This window comes from Saccoglossus kowalevskii, unplaced genomic scaffold, assembly GCF_978046115.1.
Source record: "Saccoglossus kowalevskii unplaced genomic scaffold, keSacKowa6.1 SCAFFOLD_290, whole genome shotgun sequence".
NCBI classification, from domain to species: Eukaryota; Metazoa; Hemichordata; class Enteropneusta; family Harrimaniidae; genus Saccoglossus; species Saccoglossus kowalevskii.
The window spans coordinates 25,732-46,983 of NW_028188737.1; the positions used below are offsets into that span (position 1 = coordinate 25,732).

The window sequence follows — 21,252 nt, forward strand, 5'->3', positions numbered from 1 at the left end:
CCACATTTGTGTCACTGAAAAATAAATACCATTTAGGTGTAGATAGTGTCTGAGTCGTACAAACACTGTGGCTGAACTTTTACTAATTGAAGGACATGTGAATTTATACGTCAGAGGTCAGAGGTCAAAATTCAAGATTACGACATTCAAAATATGAGTGGCACCACGGTCTAAGAGAACATCCACTCCCGGTGCCAACTGTAATGATATAATTCAATCCGCTCATGTATTCCCGCCTGCCATATTTGTTTATATTTTTTCTTAATGCGTTTGGACATCTTGCCTGTGTGCAGTTGGTATCGGTGATTCTCAACGTATCTGTAGACTGCCTGCATTAGTGTCCTTGAGTGCAGAGCATCGGCAATGTCTAGTAAAAATATCCAATTGTCCTTGTTGATGCACAAAGCCAATTTATTAACAAAGTTCGGAGTAACTTGTAAGAAGTCTGCAGCCACTGAAAAGTCCTGCACATCTCTGACGTTGAACCTCTGTGTGTAAGCCACGTCCAGAAACACAGAGAATGAATCAATGCTGGGTGTGTTACCGGAGAATTCCAACACTCTTGTTTCGTCAGCGACACAACGTTCAAATGAACACAAAGCTTTAAAATACTCACTATATATGCATAGTACCTGTGTATGAGTGTCAAAACACTTATTAGCGATTTTAATTCGTATGTTTGACGTCACATCTTTATCGTGGTATGTATACGGATAACTCACTACACTAAATGACTCTATTCCGACACTGTCTTCTTGCTTGAATCGCTTTTTGACCAGACAGCAACATAATATAGACTCCGGGTTTGTTGATATCATGGTATAGCTGATGTTTCTGTTTCGACCACAACCGATTTTCATGGTCGAAGCGCACGACAACATTCATTAACCTTAATGACGTCACGCGTTCATTTGTACACGTACATGTAAACGCGATCCCAAGGATTTTGGTTACTAGTAATTTATTCAAATATAACCAAGCTGTATGGACCATGCATGGTTCGCCATAGAGGGCGTAATATTCATATTTTGAAGAGGTCACTGAACACCTACACTGATGCTGGTTCTTACCGTGTTGGAACACAGAATTTTAATGTTTAGTTGAATGCATCTAAATGCCAAGTAAAAAAAATAAAATAAAATGTCACGATGTCAGGTGACATACATGCGTGTTTCTAACCAAAATAAAATTACACAACCCAAGTAACACAGGAATAGACTTGTGGGTATAATATATTTCATACTTATCTGCATATATAATTAGAAACAAGGATTCACGCCGGTCCACCCTACAAAAAGCGTTTTTGAAACATCATGTACGCATAAAATTCACTTGAATAACTGGATATTTGGTTGTATAGTTGAATGTTTCATGGATTATCCATCCACTTTCTAGATGTCGCACAATATTGTTAGTCACAAAATATATAACTTAATAGCTATCAAAAACTTGTTCTGTCTTAAATGAAATGACATTTGAACAGAAATGATTGAATGACAGTTCATTTTTATGTGACAAGAATCAACTTAATACCCAAGCTATTTAATGTTGTTAAAACTCAGATGTTACTGTGTATTTTCACTTGAAATATACGTTTAGACAAGTAGCCTAAAAACTCACCAACAACTGGCAGTAAAAGTTAGACCTTTTTCCCACAAACACGTCTATCTATTGTGATATTGACGCCATCTATATTTGAAATCAGTTTCTTTATTTCCGTTTTGCTTTGAATCAGAGGACGCAATTACGAACATCATGGTTAGCATGGTTGTGATTGGCTTGTTCGTTATTCAAATCAAGTGTATTGACAGCTGTCTAAGGTATTATTCATCACCAAAATAGTCATATGACTTGTTTTTTAGAAACCACGTGCTGTGTAGCCCAAATTTTGATATTTTTGGCGGGACAGCCACTAGGTGGTTTTGAGCACTCATCTGTAATTGTAATGGCCTCCAAACATTCCGGTATTGCAAGAAAGAAATGAAGAAATTTAGTTATTTTATTCTTAGAAGATTCGCCTGGTCATGCAAGTTCTGACAAAATTCAATGTTTTATTCAATCTTATTCTAGTTCATGGGGTTACCCAATACATAATGTTAAGTACTTTATTTTAGGTGTTGAATTAAATAATTTTACTGGACAAAAACTAAAATTCTATTACACAGGGACAGCAATAAATCAGATTATCACATTGAAACTGCCCATGCCGAAATAGCACAGCATTTATACGATTAAGGAACTTTAATCAAGGCCGAATCTGTTGACAAATATGTTTTCACTTACTTCCAGGCAAATAATTTCCATAAAAAATATTGAAAGTGACAAATCCAGTATGATTGGTTTAACCCACATGACAAAGTTTCGGGAACATTATGACGACACAGTTATACAGACGACCACAAAATCGCTGGATATTATTACAAAATTTACCACTGACTAAAATAAGGAGTGAAAAATATTCGCATTTATGCCACGGAAGAGTCACCCAAACTAAATGAAAGTAGTCAGAATGTGAGTTCAGAAATACAAGACATGCTTCAGTATCAACCGTTGTACTATGTTTTATGGATCATATTTTGGCTCATGACTTCAAGCATTCTTTCCTAAATTTTCTGGCTGGCAGTTATTACTACGCTAAAGTACTGCACAATTCTTGCCTAAGAAAACCAATGTTACATTCCTATCTATCACCAATTAGGTATTATGATTTACTACACTAACCCACATGCAAAAGATGTTGGTGCTGTAATGAATGCATTCAAAGTTGTGTGGAGTTATCCTCAACTGTTTCGCATTGGTGATTTCAATCTCATGAAGGAAATTTTCGGCATCTTGGGACTATTCATATAAGAATCATCATTTGAGGAAAATGATCTTTCAGTCGGGTTTCCTAAATGACATCCCTGCTTGATTTCATTGCACTCGTTGTTGGGGGATGATGAATGTGGTTGCAGTGTCATGGCAATATTTTCGAAAAGTTAGATCATATATGCAGCAAATGGTGACATCGGTTCAGTATACATTGACGCAGAGAAATTACAATAGACGTTTGAGGCATATAAACACGATGCTCGCCATAGAACGCTTGGTAAAACATCTCAGTTCTGGCTTACCAATTATCTTCAAGATAAAGCATATATTGCACATCCTTCCTTATTTCGTCAGCTTTAACAGAGCAAACTGCAACAGGTATGTGAGTTATTAAGTTTGCCAGTAGCAGGCTATAGATGTAAAGGCATAATAAAACATTATGGAGTTGCTGTTCAAATACAGGACGAATGCATTTTTGTACTCCAACCGACTAAAACATGATGCTAAGACATGTGGAGGCACTGAACATTTTGTGGGATATATTGGAGCTGTTATAAAGTGAACACTAAACAGATCCTCCCAAGCGGAGGTAGCCAAAGAAGCTATTGTTGAAGACTAAGTTAACTTAAGTTCTGGTATACCTGTTGATAGTGATCAGGTTGATGCTACGTTAAGATTCTATACATTACTCGGATTGAGCATTTAAAGTTTTTGAAAGAGCATCTAGTGAAAAAATGAATGATCAATTAAAGGGATTGAAGTGCGAATTGTTCAAACATGTAGCCTCAAAATAAGCTTGATAAAGACAGTAAAGGTCAATCGCTATATATCAGAGACTAGCAGTCTCGGCAAAATCACAAGTTCATTTCAGTAAGCACTACAATTTTCTCTCAACACTGAGCTACATCGTGAATGCTTATGGATAAGGAAGACGTACAGACAAAATAAGTTAACCAAGATCATAATGAGAACACTCTGAAAATAGAAATACTGAATACTGAATGATATATCTGCATACATTTACCAAATGGCTTTAGTCTGAATACAGCACAGAATAACCAACAAATATAAAGATTTAACAATTCAGTTAATCCAGTCTACATCATACAGATTGCAGCAAGTTCACATTGTTGCAAACACATACCAATCAAACTTCATTAAAGATCCGGACGTAATTTCTGCTGCTTAACGATTCCATGCAATTTCAATCTGTTACCCCAGAATGGGGAGATCAAAATAGGTCAGACACAGGGAGTCATTATTGAGAAAAAACAAGAAATTCACAACAAGCTACGGAGCGATGCAATTTTCTCTTCAAATAACAAGATTTGTCGTGTTGTCACAAAAGAAGATGTTGTTATATCCAATGATCTGTCAAGTAACCAAAAAGAGACAGATACGAAATTATCCCTTTATGCCTCACACTGATCATGGAGCTGTCATTTTATAGAATCACTCTGGAATTGTAATTATACAATCTATAATTACAATTATTCTCTTATCACTGATGGATGTGAAAGGGTAATTATTGACAAAGGAAAGAATAGAAAAACATTTAGTTCGTCAGATTCTGTTATGTCAGCTGCTGAAAAAGTCGAACCTTTGTCCATGCAGTTGTGTCTAAAACAATATTTTGGTAAGATTTGACAATTTGTATGTGGTTATATTTAAACAAAACAAAAACGTTCATAGCTATTTCCGCTTTAAACAATATTATTATACATCTCTCACCGTAACGCCATAAGTTACAGCGTGCCGTAATTTTGCGGTATTTTACGGGGTATTTTCATCCTACCATATAAGGAAATGCGAATTCCAAATATGGAATGATTAGGCGCGTAAGCGTCCTCTAATAATAAAAACAAACATGGCTGCCACCAGGGTTTGACCGGACTCCACACAAAAAAAACTCGCTGATTCTATTCTAAACACTTTGGATTTTGGCATTCCCGTGGTGTATCCTTGGAAGGAAAAGATGTATAATAATAAGGTTATTCCACTGCGCGTGGGTCGATACTTTGAGGTATTCTCGTAATAACCTCATAAGAATGAATGAACTTTATTGTTCCCGTGTAAAAAAAAAGAAAAAAAAAAGAGTAGGTTACATAGGGTGTTTGCAACAATAAAGAGTTTTTGTTAACAAGACAATATTTTTAAAATAACTTGAATGAATGTACTTAAAATTCACAAATAAATAAATATGTATCAAAATAAATACACAAATAAATTATTAAAGAAATCTAATCTCTAATTTTGGTCGCAGCTAAAATAAAGTTCGATATCTCTTGTTGAACTAATTTATCTTGATGTGAAAGTAAATATGTGAAACAAGAAATGTTATTGTCAGCCGGGACTTTAATTTTATGTAACAATTGAGATCTCTGCTGTTCATAGTTTTGACAACCTAAAAGGAAACTGATCTCATCTTCAATGCAGTTATTACAAAATTGACAAAGTCTGTTTATTGGTACTTTTGGGATAGAATGTCTGCCTTTTTCAATAGCTAAACTATGATCGCTAACCCTGAATTTAGTGAACATTTTTCTATTTTCACCGTTCAAATTATGTAAATAAGGCTCCAAATTATACTTTGTTTTAAATTTTGAATATGTTCTGAGTTTAGAATTTTCATTTGATATAGCAGTTCTCCACTTGTTCACATACCTGCTTTGTAAATTTGATTGTAAAATTTTACAAATTGTTGCTGTTTGTGTTTTGAGGATTTTTCTTTTCAGAAGAAAATCTAATGATGCTTCCTGTAATATGGTTTTAAGATTAATGAACCAACTATTTGATATCGATGACTTTTTCTGTTCATAGAATGCTTGTTTAGTTAGATTATCATCTGGTAATTCCACGATATGCAGCCAATATTTTATTATTTGTTTTTTGATGTCAAGTAAAAGAGGATATTGCCCCAATTCTGCTCTTACTGCTAGATTACATGAGGTCCTGTTAATCTGCAAGATTTGCTTACAAAACTTCAAATGAATTTTTTCTATCGTGTTTTTTCCCATTTGTTGTTGTTGATGAAACTTTGTCCCCATACCTCTGATCCATATAGAAGGATGGGTTTTATAAAAACGTTAAATAAATGTAAAGAAAGTTTAATATTTTTATTATCCCATAGTATTTTGTTCATAGCAAAAAGTGCTTTTCCAGCTTTCTCTGCTATATTGGCTGTTGCCTCATTGAAATTATATTATATTAAATTATATTATTTTTATGTATACCTGAGCATTTGTACAGATTAAAGATTAATGTCGAGAAGTTTAATCTGATGTTTGTGTTTGTCACTTTCAATTTGTTGATGACAGGACAGGATGAGTACCGATGACAGGATGATTTATTTATTTTCACGTTAAAGTGAATCACACCAGGTATGTACTTGCATCACGTGTCTATGTAAAGTATTTTCATATGGTTTGCAGGAAAATAAATATAAGCTAGCTTGTCGTCAGTGTCACCCTGGAAAAATAACGTTTAGTGATTGGTAAACTGTCATTCAGATTCAGACGAACACACAATATATGAAATAGAATTTTCAAATACACATTTACATATATACATATCATAGCTTGAATTTATGACACTGTTACCATATCGACTAAACTCCCTGAATGCTGACAAACAATCCCGTAATCTCAACTCCTGAAATACTGACAGAAATTAATATTGCATTGAAATGCTGCAGGTATTCAGTTTGTGAGAAAGTGTCAAAAAATTGCATTAAATTCCAATATAAGAGAATGATTGTAAATTAGATATTGACATATAGAGGAAGTAAGATATACATTAGTTTAAACTATTTTACCTATAGTACCACTATTTTACCTATCGTACCACTATTTTACCTATCGTATCACTATTTTACCTATCGTACCACTATTTTACCTATCGTACCACTATTTTACCTAACGTACCACTATTTTATCTATCGTACCACTATTTTACCTATCGTACCACTATTTTACCTATCGTACCACTATTTTACCTATCGTACCACTATTTTACCTAACGTACCACTATTTTACCTATCGTACCACTATTTTACCTATCGTACCACTATTTTACCTATCGTACCACTCTTTTTCCTATCGTACCACTATTTTACCTATCGTACCACTCTTTTACCTATCGTACCACTATTTTACCTATCGTACCACTATTTTACCTAACGTACCACTATTTTACCTATCGTACCACTATTTTACCTATCGTACCACTATTTTACCTATCGTACCACTATTTTACCTATCGTACCACTATTTTACCTATCGTATCACTATTTTACCTATCGTACCACTATTTTACCTATCGTACCACTATTTTACCTATCGTATCACTATTTTACCTATGGTACCACTATTTTACCTATCGTATCACTATTTTACCTATCGTACCACAATTTTACCTATCGTACCACTATTTTACCTATTGTACCACTATTTTACCTATCGTACAACTATTTTACCTATCGTACCACTATTTTACCTATCGTACCACTATTTTACCTATCGTACCACTATTTTACCTATCGTATCACTATTTTACCTATCGTACCACTATTTTACCTATCGTACCACTATTTTACCTATCGTACCACTATTTTACCTATCGTACCACTATTTTACCTATCGTATCACTATTTTACCTATCGTACCACTATTTTACCTATCGTACCACTATTTTACCTATCGTATCACTATTTTACCTATCGTACCACTATTTTACCTATCGTACCACTATTTTACCTATCGTACCACAATGTTACTTATCGTACCACTATTTTACCTATTGTACCACTATTTTACCTATTGTACCACTATTTTACCTATTGTACAACTATTTTACCTATCGTACCACTATTTTACCTATCGTACCACTATTTTACCTATCGTATCACTATTTTACCTATGGTACCACTATTTTACCTATCGTATCACTATTTTACCTATCGTACCACTATTTTACCTATCGTACCACTATTTTACCTATCGTACCACTATTTTACCTATCGTACCACTATTTTACCTATCGTATCACTATTTTACCTATCGTACCACTATTTTACCTATCGTACCACTATTTTACCTATCGTATCACTATTTTACCTATCGTACCACTATTTTACCTATCGTACCACTATTTTACCTATCGTATCACTATTTTACCTATCGTACCACTATTTTACCTATCGTACCACTATTTTACCTATCGTATCACTATTTTACCTATCGTACCACTATTTTACCTATCGTACCACTATTTTACCTATCGTACCACTATTTTACCTATCGTATCACTATTTTACCTATCGTACCACTATTTTACCTATCGTACCACTATTTTACCTATCGTACCACTATTTTACCTATCGTACCACTATTTTACCTATCGTATCACTATTTTACCTATCGTACCACTATTTTACCTATCGTACCACTATTTTACCTATCGTATCACTATTTTACCTATCGTACCACTATTTTACCTATCGTTACGGTACCACTATTTTACCTATCGTACCACTATTTTACCTATCGTATCACTGTTTTACCTATCGTACCACTATTTTACCTATCGTACCACTATTTTACCTATCGTATCACTATTTTACCTATCGTATCACTATTTTACCTATCGTACCACTATTTTACCTATCGTATCACTATTTTACCTGTCGTACCACTATTTTACCTATCGTACCACTATTTTACCTATCGTATCACTATTTTACCTATCGTACCACTATTTTACCTATCGTACCACTATTTTACCTATCGTACCACTATTTCTCTTAACTTTCAAACTTGGTAATGCGATATCCATTTCAAGAACATGTCGATTTTTCATTTGGACGTTTTCATAGATTATTTGAATCAAATCAAATCCAACATGGTACACATTGTCAGATACCACTTGTTGACAACAAAAGTATTATGCATTAGACAGAAAAACCTCAACTGACTAACCTCAAATATTAAATCTATTGAATTATGCTATATATTCACGACACTTATTACCAATAATAAACAGCCGCAATAACTCACTGTATAATCAAGTCGTAAGCCAGTCGTAGTCGACCGAGTCACAAGGTGTGCGGTCGGCTAAAGGATAAGCATATATTTTGCACTCATATATGAAAATCCATCAATCTTGGAAACGATTAGGGGTCAACGTCAAATGTGTCTTTCCCATTACAAACAGAACACAACATAATGAGTATATATTATTTCTGTAAGCGAAATACCGAGAAATAAACCATGATTTATTGCTGGCGTACACATCAACCAATCAAAAGCTTAAGCTGTGTTATATTTAGCTGTTTATGTACGGATCTAAAAATACTACACATCTATGCAAATTAATATATCGTTTCTTCACATGACGAGAAGTAAACATCGAGCAAATTTGAATTAGGAAAACGCAATACGTATACAATTTTCTGGGTAAGTAATTTTTACTTAATATTTAAATTATGTTCACGTGCTGGTAACAGCACATGTGCCGTATCAACCAAAAGAATGTGATTTTACTAATTTGTGCCATCGTATCGACCATCATGTCGGTCAATATCTGAACGATTGCACTCTACTCGTGTATTATTGTGCATCGTTTTGTATCCCCTTTAAAACCTTATTAAACCTAAGGTCTTAGTACAATGAGTACTTATTTGGAAATAAGCAACATTATCAGGTAACTGCTAAACAACATATAATGTCATTGAAAATCATCTTTTTTTTCAGGCTAATTATCATTAATATGTTACGAAAGTGGTGTATTATACTGTGTGCGATACTTGTGTTCCTGTTGCTGTTGCTGCTATACTACTATTACACAATCAATTTGAACGCTGTATCTCCTGGTAACACACTGGCACCTTTGTCAATGGATGTACATGTGATAAAAGAAGTGAATTCAGAATGTTTGACAAATTCCACGGGTGAACAACATAATTCCACCGACTGTTCTCGAGCTATGGACGCTTATTACACAACTCAGAACTATAAATCAAAACCCCGGTGGTTTTGCCCTATACTTCACGATATCCTATGGACATGTCTAAAACAAATAAGAATGGGTCAAATCCCTTTGTCTAATTTTTATCTTCATGACAATCCACTGGAACACCATCGTGAGTACAAAGATGCGAATTTAGCTTTCCTTCACTTGCCAAAATGTGGAGGGACGTCGATTAACGAATTGGTATACCAGCTAGCTGGTGGTAAGCGTAAGGTTCATGATATTCGACACTGTAAACAGTTCTACAATTTAGCACATAATATGGCAATAGTTAAATCGAGGTTGTTCATGATATCTAAACGAGTTTATGGACTCCACCAATTCGCAAATCGGGCACGCCCGTTTCTATATTTTGTCTGGTTTCGTGATCCGGTCGACAGATTTGTGTCACAGTACTACTTTCTGAAGAACTTTCATAATGTACATTCCAAATTGGTCAGGTATAAAAATGTGAGCGACTATCTTCGAAACACCGTAGGACAGCGCCACCATGTGTTCGACAATTTCATGGTGCGTCTTTTACAGTTCGGTTCTCATCGCGAAATCGACGACTCTTTTGAAATGCGTGATGGCGCTGTTCAACCAGGAAATACTCAAGCACCTGAAGTGAAGCAGGAACATTTTTTGACAGCTAAGACAAACTTACTAAATGATATTGGATTCATAGGACTGCTTGAAGATTTCAAAACATCACAGGATATGTTTTGCTTTATGTCAGGAAGTAAATGCCCGGATGAAGCAATTCATAAAAATGAAAACAAAAAACGACCACCCAGCGAATTAACTGTTCAAGATCGCAAAGAAATCGAAAGAAGAAATGTGTGGGACGTACAGTTGTACAAAATAGCCAGAGACATTTATGAACAACAAAAAATAAAATATCTTGCAATGAAGATTTATTGATGCATTCGTCAATACATACACTCTTGTGTCAAATCTGGTATAAATACAAGACGGACGACATCATGAACTGTATGCTGATTAAGTTTAATAATTAGTTTATAATTATACAATCGTGATAAATTAGTCTTCAGTGTTGTGAAATATTTAAACATAACAACAGTTTGAGCATTTCTAAATGAGCTTTCTTGTTCAATACATAAATTATAAATGTGTTATGTATTGTACTATATATTTGATATTATTGTGCTAGTGATCGTTATAATAAAAGCAAGAAATACTAATCATAACAACTGTTAATATTTATGAATATAATAATAAATATTAGTGATATACAAACAAGTGTTAAGGAATAATACAAGTTGTTAGTACATGATGCTCATACAATCCATATGACTTTATTACTGTGCATGGGAAGACATGAGAAGCGCAGTCCTACGTCACATGCATTGAGAACAGAATGGTTTCATTTCGCCACCAATTGACAATGAGTTTCAACTAAGACTGATCCATTTAGAAACTACGTAATTTGGTTGCTTATGTTTATAAAATCAAGAAACATGTTTGAGTAAAAAGTAACATCAGCTTGATTAGTGTCGAGGAACAGTCAAATGAACTATTAACGAACGTTCTGATTCTTTCATAGTTAATGATAATTAGATCACTAATGGATTTGACGTTACGTACACTTGAGTACTGCATATATGAATACTTCATTATATACGTCCTTAGCGGTAACAACTTCCGAACGTATGTCTAGAATTACAACTTCTAAGATTGCTGAGTTTTCTAAACTAGGTAAAACCTCAGACAACATCCGATACTTTGTAAACTCTTGTAAATAATTAAGATTACCATTAGGAATACAAGGAGAGCCAGAAACATACATTATACAAATCAGTAATTTTATATGTTTTTTTAAATCGCCTTCGACTATCATTAGAATAAGTCTTGATGGAATTAATCGATTTGTCTTAAATGTTGACAACTGAATCGCGGGATGGTAAATTATTACATACCATTTTCAGAATAGATCTTATGCAGGGATCTCGTTTAGAGCGTGAAAGCCAAAAGAATCCCCCCTCCCCAAATAACGCTTCATTCAAGTAACCATGGTGATAACCACGATGGCGGCAGAAATTAAAAGCTATTTTTTGGGAAAAAAGTATGAGTAGTGAGTATGACCTGTCAATCACCTTTATGACAGTTATTACACGGCAATACACACAATTTCTTCCCATGATTCCATGCACGCTTCTATTTGCAGGGTTTAATGTATAATGACAAAAACATAGAATAAAGTTTGTTGACATGATTTCACTTATTTCACTGAAATGATTGAAAGTGACAAATCCAAAAAAAGGAGAGAAAATATTCGCATAGATGCCACGGAAGAGTCACCCAAACTAAATCAAAGTAGTCAGAATGTGAGTTCAGAAGTACAAGACATGCTTCAGTATCAACCGTTGTACTATGTTTTATCAGAGGTACATTACTTGGGGTTTGCAACGCGCATAGTACTGTATGGTGACATCATGTCAAGATCCCATTCAAGTCTCATCTCGTAAATAGCGAGACTGGTGCTACGACCTTCTGACATGAGATAGGCGGTTTGTAATAAAATAATAAAAGATGTATTACCACATTCATAGTGAAAAAATGTAATACATCGAAAATGTAAAGAAAATATAGTTATCGTAATCCGTCATATCGTGAGCAGCTATTTTGATCCACCTGGACATTCCAGTATACTAGTTACCTCGGGCATGCGCATTCGAATTTTTCTGAGTTGGAACACTTATGCGAGAGCGAGATTGAAACGGGATCTTGGTATCATGTCACCGTAGTTGCAAACCCCAAGCAATGTACCTCTGGTTTTATGGATCATATTTTGGCCCATGACTTCAAGCATTCTTTCCTAAATTTTCTGGCTGGCAGTTATTACTACGCTAAAGTACTGCACAATTCTTGCCTAAGAAAACTAATGTTACATACCTACCTATCATCAATTAATGTTCCAGTAATCTAACCTACGTGCAGAGATACGAAGTGAATATGTCATTTGTGAATGTTACCCTTGACGTTGGCCCAGTAATGAATGCCATTGAATATTTGGGGAGATAGGGAATGGTGAATATCAACATAGATACTATTGGGCTGAAAGTATTGATAATATTTCGATTTGTAACACAGTAAGATAAAGTATGGCGTACATAAATTACATCATTTTCATTTTGAGTAATTTATAAAAAAGAGTCCGAAAATGGCAAAATAAAATCAACCAAAATAACGATAACTCCAAAAGTATAAATTTATAGTATCATTGCATATTTTTATTCTACAATAAAATATATTTCCTTTGATGTATTACGTAATATTTTTAATGCAATCTATACTTTCTGGGAAAAAGAAACATTTTGGCGGGTATATGACGTAATTTGACACTTTAACCCTGTCGTGTTTAACCCCCCTCGAAACTAGGCGATTACCTATTTTTTTCTCACGCATGATAAGAGGTCATAACAAATATGGCTGAATAATGACCCTTCCGGGTGGCACCACAATCTAAAACCGGTCTTCAAAATGTCAAATACGTCGCCATCTTCAGAGGTTAAGCTTCCCTTTGAAGGCATCTCACTGACGATTTTATGTATAATTTCCCATAACAGTATGCATCGTTCGCTATAGATTTTTATGGTCCCCACTACATTACCCATTTCAACGAAATGACAACAAGTCGTTCCTTAGTGGCGTCTTGCGTACGACTTCATTACTATGCATTGGAAGGCATGAGAAGCTTACACAGCCGTACGTCACGTCTACACTCCGTTTACACAATAATGAGTTTTAACTATGGCCGAAACATTATGAGAAACAATGCATTGTCTCGCACACAATATGGTAATTTAAAACGTATCATATTTATTCAAAAAATAAGAAAACTAAATAAGTATACATGAAGGTTACAGTCATGTGTTCAGTCACAGTTCTCGGTGTTCAGTACACATTCGTTTGTTTAAACGAACCTTACTCCCCGTACTCTACAGCCCGGCCTTTTAAATTAAGATGCAGGTTCGTGGACACTTGGGGGTGACATTTTTTGTTTGCTTTTTAGTATCCAAACAGTCTTGGTTATAGACTGTTAACATTTTGTAGAATTGTGAATAGTGGAACATACTCAAAAAACGATTTTAAAATATAGATAACAGATGCAAACATTCTCCCTTTTGAATGCTTAGCAAGATTTAGCAAGGCTGTACATAAATAATAAAAAAGTAACATTGTGAAAAAACGAAATGACGGGATCTCCTTATTATGCACTATATTTAACTTTTAACAAAACGGTAATACATTTAAATTTGGAACTGTTACAGCCATTTTAATTATGAACATTAGCAAACTTCTTACTGAGTCAATTGTTATGCAAATTAGCAATTATCTCAGCTTCTTTTTAGTGCACATCTCAGAACTTAAAAAAAAATAGCCCCTAGACGCTTTGACCTTTTGTTTTGAAATTTTCACAAATGATTGACAATGTGTTTATCTTCAAAACGCCGTCGGGGCATTGTTTTGGGTTTAACAGTGTTACAAAAATCGTACATGATATGTAATCAACAATGCATGTTAACTACTAACATATGGCAATTGACCCTGTACACACAGGAAGTCCTGATTATGCAAATTATGTAACCTTGTTTACTTAAACTTATTTGGGGTTGAATAAAGCAGTTCTTAGTAGTATTAACTAGAGACTGTGTCTTGGTCAATTACTAAACATAACACACAGAACTAGCATGGATGCTAATTTACGCATAAACTTGAAGTAGTGAAATTTGGGCTGCTGCCCTGCAAAATTGACAACTGGTAGACAGTTAACTTACAAAAACATAAATGCAGGTTGCAATGAAAGTACATACAAACGCGATAAACTATGATACGCAACTCAACACCGGACACTCAATGTGCGTGGTCTCAAACAATTAGCGACGACTAGTATACATGACGTAAACAAATGTTTCCTGCAAATATCGACTCTAGATATCCACTCATTAAGTGCGTACATTCACAATACAATTACATTACTTAAACATGAAAAAAACAAGTTCCAATCCAAATCCCGGCGTCTACACCGTGCCACAGTAAATCTTATAGAAACTTGACAAAACGAAGTTATGACCATCACACCTAAGGTAGTTTGTCTACGGCAACCGAGGAGGGTCACGACTACCCCTTTTCGTTTGCCATTCTATTATTTGCTTTTACATTTAAAATTTAATTTCAATTGGCATTTTCACTGAGATTTTGACTTAAATTAAAATTGTGACTTACATTTCTATTCAAAAGTCTATTTGCACTGAAATTTTGACTTGAATTTTTTTGCATTGAGAAATGATTGAGACTTGCATTTAGAATTATACTTGTATTGGAATTTTGACTTGTATTTCAAAGTTCATTTGCATTGGGATTTGATTTGTGTTTGAATTTAAAAAAAGTCATTTGCATTGGGATTTGATTTGTGTTTGAATTTAAAAAAAGTCATTTGCATTGAGATTTTACCGTAACTAGCATTTGAATTTTCACTTTCATTGGGATTTTGACTTGCATTTGCATTTAAAACTTTATTTGCATTGAGATTTTGACTTGTATTTGCATTTAAAAGTTCATTTGCATTGAGATTTTGACTTGTATTTGCATTTAAAAGTTCATTTGCATTGGGATTTTGACTTGTATTTGCATTTAAAAGTTCGTTTGCATTGAGATTTTGACTTGTATTTGCATTTAAAAGTTCATTTGCATTGGGATTTTGACTTGTATTTCGACTCTCATTTGCATTTTCACTTTCACTTGCACTGGGATTTTGGCCTGCATTGTGATTTTGACTTGCATTTTCATTTGTTGCGCTTTGACCCTTGACCCCTGATCCATGACCTATACAGCTCGACCAATAGGGGAGTTCCATTTTCGCACCTCAGAGTAGCGAAGCGTATTCGTGTTATCTATATTATTACTGTGCTGGTTATGGATGCAAAACTATTAGGTACAGGTGAGTTAACATAATTTTTTATCGTGAGCGCATTTCAAGAATACACGCTTATATTGATGGCGAGTTTGATGCATTGTACTTATTTGAAATTCATAGACAAGGCTGCCAGCCGTATAGCCCTGCGTACAGTGCTGTGTGTAAGGGGACGCGTTCGGTTGATAGTGGGGACATCTATCAACCGAACGCGTCCCCGTACACACAGCACTGTACGCAGGGCTACCAGCCGTAATGTGAAGTACTTGGATGAATCCGCCAGTGTTGGAGAGTGTTATGTTACAATCGACAGGCAATACGTTAAATACGAACGGAGTATATCAACAATATTTCAGTGATATTTAGTCCATTCTTAAATTAATACTACTATAATATGTATAAAGATTTAGTGGTGACGGTGGCCAGTCGACTGTGCCCGGAGAATGGGTAGTAATGCAAAATTACCGGTAACATTTATTATTGATTTTACGCCCTCTGGTGTCAAGATTATCAAAATACTACATTTACGTGTATATTATGAAGTGTTATCACGTAATGAATATGTTGATGCTTTTGACCGTTGCCGTTAAATGTAACTAATAAGAACACTGGCATGTTCGGTATCAAGTCACTTGGAATAAATTTGAAATACAACATATTTTTTTTTTATTTCAGACATGGAAGATTATTTACGAACACTTGTGGAGCGCGGTAAAGACAACATGACACTGTTGTTGTATTTGCAAAAAGATTACTGTGTTTCCTGGAGGTAATAAATGTTTATGGGTTTTACTGCTAGACATTGGATTGTTTTATCTTTAAGTTAGTATGTCTAAATGTTAGAAATGTGTAATCATTTACTCTGCACATAAAGAATAATCTTTGTTTCTCTTCAATTCTTAATAATTGTTTTTAGTCTTAGTACATTAAAAAGACGCTTGAAAGATTGGAATATTAAAAGGCATGGAGAATATACACCTGATAATGTTCGAAGAGCAGTGCAAGTAAGCATAGTTTTTCATCATAATAATTTAAACAATCATATGATGTATGAGGTCGGATAAAATAATGTTATACTAAACAAACTACATTTTGTACTTTATTATAATTGAGTATAGTTTGACACAGCATATGAATGTTTTGTTTTTTTTTCAGAAAGAATTGCAAACAGCTAGAAAACTTGTTGGAATAAAAAGAATGTACCAGCGATTGAGACAACATCACCATATGCTAGTTAAAAGGTATCTTCATTCATGACATATGATGTTGACATCCATAATATTGTGTCTAGTATATAGATATGAAAATTGTTGTTCCATGTAACTGTTCATTGTTTTCCTAATGTTATATCGTATTTTCAAAATAATGATATTGCTGCATTTAATTGTTTCACAGAGATCAAGTTGAAGCTATCATGGTGGAGCAGAACTATAGTGCGATGCTTAAAAGACGCTGTGGCAGATTACAGATAGGGGAAAGGCGACGTTTTTTTTCAAAGGTAACTAAATACAAGTAATTTACTGGTTGCTACCAATGCATTTCATAAAAAATGCTTTCTTAAAAAAATCACATTTATTCCATATCAAACATTATAACTTAATTATGCTATTAAATTGCATGTTCTACTGTTTGAACACATAGTAATTTTAGGCATCTGGTATACCTTTTATATTCTTTGTAGGGACCAAACTGGTCTTGGCATTTAGACGGCTATGACAAATTGCTTGGATATAAACGGAATAAATTTCCCTTTGCAGTACATGGATGCATTGATTCCTTTTCAAGAAAAATCTTGTGGATGAGAGTACACCTTTCTAACAAAAGCCCAAATCGTATTGCACTCTATTTTTGGGAAACTGTAATTGCAGAAAATGGTAATTGATTTGTTTTATTGAAATTAACATAATGATAATATGGCATCTTGATAGAAAATAATCTCTTGTTCATCTACACTAATTGATGTGACATGGATAGTTATTAGACAGTTTTAACTTTTTAAAGCTACAAAGCTGATATCAGTGATATCATAAATGCATTCCTAGTTTATCCAAGAAGAACACGGTCTGATGCCGGAACAGAAGTTGGTCTACTTGCTCAATGTCAGATGTTTCTGCATCGAAATACGGATGTCAAGGATGTACATGTATACGGGTCTTCAATAACCAATCAAGTAAGCAACTTAGTTATTTCCTCACCAGTATATATCACATTTTTTTTGTATATGATTGTTCGTGTGTAAATCTTACTGTTATGAACCATGAGAAATTGAATGACTAATGCTTGTGTATATTATAAACATTAAGCATGGAATACACAATTTACAATTCTAGTAGATAGCTGTAAAGAACTGCTTATTAATCATGTGCAATAATTGCAGAGACATAACATTATATTCAGACAGACAGCTTGAATGAAAAATGTACCATCATGTGTCATCATACTACACCTACTATCATAATAATAGTACATCATTATGAGAAACTAAATAAGTGTTTATAATGGATGGTCACATGTGACATTTGTGTGATTACCGGTATATTGGTAAGCACAGAATCATTCTGAGACATTGTATGATAAATTTATAAAGCATGTGCTTTGAACAGTGTCTTTTCTATTTATCTTTCTTTATAATTAAATTATGGTTAAAGCTGTTTCATGATACTTATCAGGGTCTAGAAAGCAGATATCACCACCAACAATAATTGAAAAAAAAGGATTAATAATTTTCTGTTTTCTAATGCCTGGGAGCACACCTGTATGTGATTTATCCATAAACAGGGTTGTTTTAATTTATTTTACTTCACACTATTTTAACAGTGTATAGAAAGCTGGTGGGCACAGCTAAGAAAATACAATGCTCAATATTGGATAGATGAATTCAAGGTGAGATTATACTAAAAATTGTTGTATGTATGCAAGGGGTAGGTGACTAGTTTAATACCATTATAGTGATTGCTGTTTAAAATAGAATGCAACTTGCGCATTTTTTACATGTGTACATATTTTAACAAATATAACACTGGCACTATTTTGTGTTAAAATATGTATACAATTAATCATTGTTAGTTTTTAATTAATAGTTTATGGGTTTTTTTTGCCCCATTGTTAATCTGTTTTTGAGAAAGTGTTAAATAATATATGCATAAACGGGTGAGCAGAATTGTTCCACGAGTTCAGAAAGTATGAAACCATTACCAATCAATGTAGTACTTTAGACAAATCCACAAAGTATTTTATGAATTGTTTGTTGGAACACTTGTTTGATAAGAAAACAGGTTTTTCAATCATTGAAGTTTTATTTACATTTACAAATTCACAGTTTTTGTGAAATAGTTTGTCTCAACAGAAAAAAAAATCTACTTGGCATCAACAATTGGCTACTATGACAATATTTTTTACCCTAGGCCAACAATCCAAATTGTGATATATTATGATATATCTGTACCAAAGTGGTAAAATTCACAGTTATGCAGTTATCATTTATTTAATGACACCCTACCAAATAATTAAATATCACACTCATCACCTGTAGGACCTGGAATGCAGTGAACTTTATGACCCTGATATCAGCAACGACAGGTATGATGCATTATGTTGCTTTTTTCGGCTCCTAAGTGTCTCCAATTTCATTCAACAATGTGTAAATTGTAGAAGTGTCTGTATGAAATTTGTATTACTGTGTGTCCTAATCATGATGTAAACATTATGTAGGTAGAAGCTTTGGTTGCTGTGATAACTGGTTTATGGCTGCAGGTATACATGCCTTTATCTTACTACCTAAATTATTATAATTACCTATACAAATCATTCTGCAGCTTTCCTCTGTCAGTCAATTTGAACACATCTTGAAACAGTCTATGTATCTTGCTGTTTTCCTCTTAGAATGTGCCTCACAGCTGTATATATGCCTTTGATTAAGAAAGAGTTGGATGATTTTGTAGATGAATGGAACACACATCGTATACGTAAACAAAATAGAGTCCTAAGACCTTGTGGTATTCCTGAGGACATATATAATTTCCCTGAGAATCATGGTGAATATGAACTATTATAATAATACAATTGAGTACCGGTATATTTTTAAAAAGCAATACGACTTTATTCTGGGCATGGGAACTGTTATATATGCAATGTCAGTTGACATATTGTTCAATATATAGGAAGGAGATATATCTGATAAGTGGACCTGGAATATAAGATTTATTAAAAGACTGTAGTCATTTTCATTTAATTTGTTATGAGCACAGATTCAAAACATAGTAGAGCAGTGATTTGCATAAAAGAAATTGTCTATTTTGAAATTATGTTGCTCTCATTATCTGAAACTACAAGAGTTATTAAAATTAATATAGTTCAAGGCATATTGTGTAAAACCAGCAATAACTTTAGATATTGGCGTATTTTGTGATACTGCTTGCAAGGACCAATCAGATTACCACTACTTAATACTCTGAAATTCCAATAATTGATTCATACAGGCACCACATATTATCGATTACCTTTATTTATTTTAGGGGGAATTGAATGTGGTTTCAAACCTCGTCAGTCAGACATTGATGAAATTGAAAGAAGACACAATTTTTATGAACATACAGATGGTTATCTACCGGAAGATTTTAGAGAGAAAGTTAAACAATTAAATTTGGATGTTAACATTTCAAATGCAAGAGAATGTTATCTTGAACTTAGAGATCATTTTGCGTCAACATGTACATAGATAGTATAAACCATTAGCCATGGTTTTACCTTCAAATTCAACAGAATGCTGATTTAAGCACATATTGTGGTGAAAATACTTCAAAATCTGTCTAAAATTATTTGTTTTTAGTATTAGTGAACAGTATGTAAACTTTCTTAGTTCACTGTCAATCTATATTTTTTAAACCTGAAGATTTCTAAAATACCAATTTTGACTGGTTACAATAAAGTGGTATATATATATAGTCATCTGAAACTGAAGTGACTTTCGGCGAGTAGCAGTTTTTTGTAAAGTTTGATTCACCATCAGTCAAAATTAGTTTAAACTGATCACAGGATTTAATCAGGTATATTTTTATCAGTCTGCAGTAGTGGACACAGTTTAATATTTATTTGTTTACAGTTTTTAAAATTAGTTTACTTCAGATGGCAGTTACCTAGTTTAACTATTCAAAACTGAATTACAGTGTTCATGTATGGTCATCGAATCAGTCATTTCATTTTTGTGTCAATCTTATAAAGCCACTATACCCTAATCTGATCATTTCAAGTTGATTATATTTATTGACAGAAGTTTATTTCCCATGTATTAATTGCCAGTGATTAAAGTCGATATTACTGAAATCTCCAATATGATTAATTCATGTACAAATTCTGTCCTTCACTTGTGTTCCAGAATGTTAGCCTATTAATAAACAATATATCTTGTGACTATGCCACATTTCTTTATAGCTAATTTACCTACTATTGGTTGGTGTTATGTTTACACAATGACTAGTAAGGGTGCAGTTTAGTGTACG

At 33.8% G+C, this 21,252-nt stretch overlaps 2 protein-coding genes across 3 annotated transcripts; both read left to right on the top strand.

Moving 5' to 3' along the window:
- The first annotated feature begins 9,190 nt into the window (after positions 1–9,190).
- On the top strand, positions 9,191–11,079 carry LOC146725349 (uncharacterized). The gene is made up of 2 exons (XM_085496394.1): positions 9,191–9,263; positions 9,561–11,079. Exon 2 carries the CDS (start codon positions 9,577–9,579, stop codon positions 10,738–10,740), a length of 1,164 nt encoding a protein of 387 aa, XP_085352520.1. The 5' UTR covers positions 9,191–9,263; positions 9,561–9,576; the 3' UTR covers positions 10,741–11,079.
- Positions 11,080–14,977: 3,898 nt separating this feature from the next.
- Positions 14,978–21,076, top strand: LOC146725350 (uncharacterized). Of its 2 annotated transcripts, none has more exons than XM_085496401.1 (11): positions 14,978–15,781; positions 16,430–16,523; positions 16,671–16,758; positions 16,910–16,995; positions 17,150–17,252; positions 17,436–17,628; positions 17,797–17,924; positions 18,572–18,637; positions 19,287–19,333; positions 19,637–19,788; positions 20,269–21,076. In XM_085496401.1, exons 1-11 carry the CDS (start codon positions 15,757–15,759, stop codon positions 20,469–20,471), a joined length of 1,185 nt encoding a protein of 394 aa, XP_085352527.1. In that variant the 5' UTR covers positions 14,978–15,756; the 3' UTR covers positions 20,472–21,076. The 2 variants fall into 2 exon arrangements, with proteins under 2 accessions (XP_085352527.1, XP_085352528.1); XM_085496402.1 differs by lacking the exon at positions 20,269–21,076 and adding an exon at positions 19,466–19,507 and having other exon boundaries at positions 15,075–15,781; positions 19,637–19,676.
- Positions 21,077–21,252: the final 176 nt, after the last annotated feature.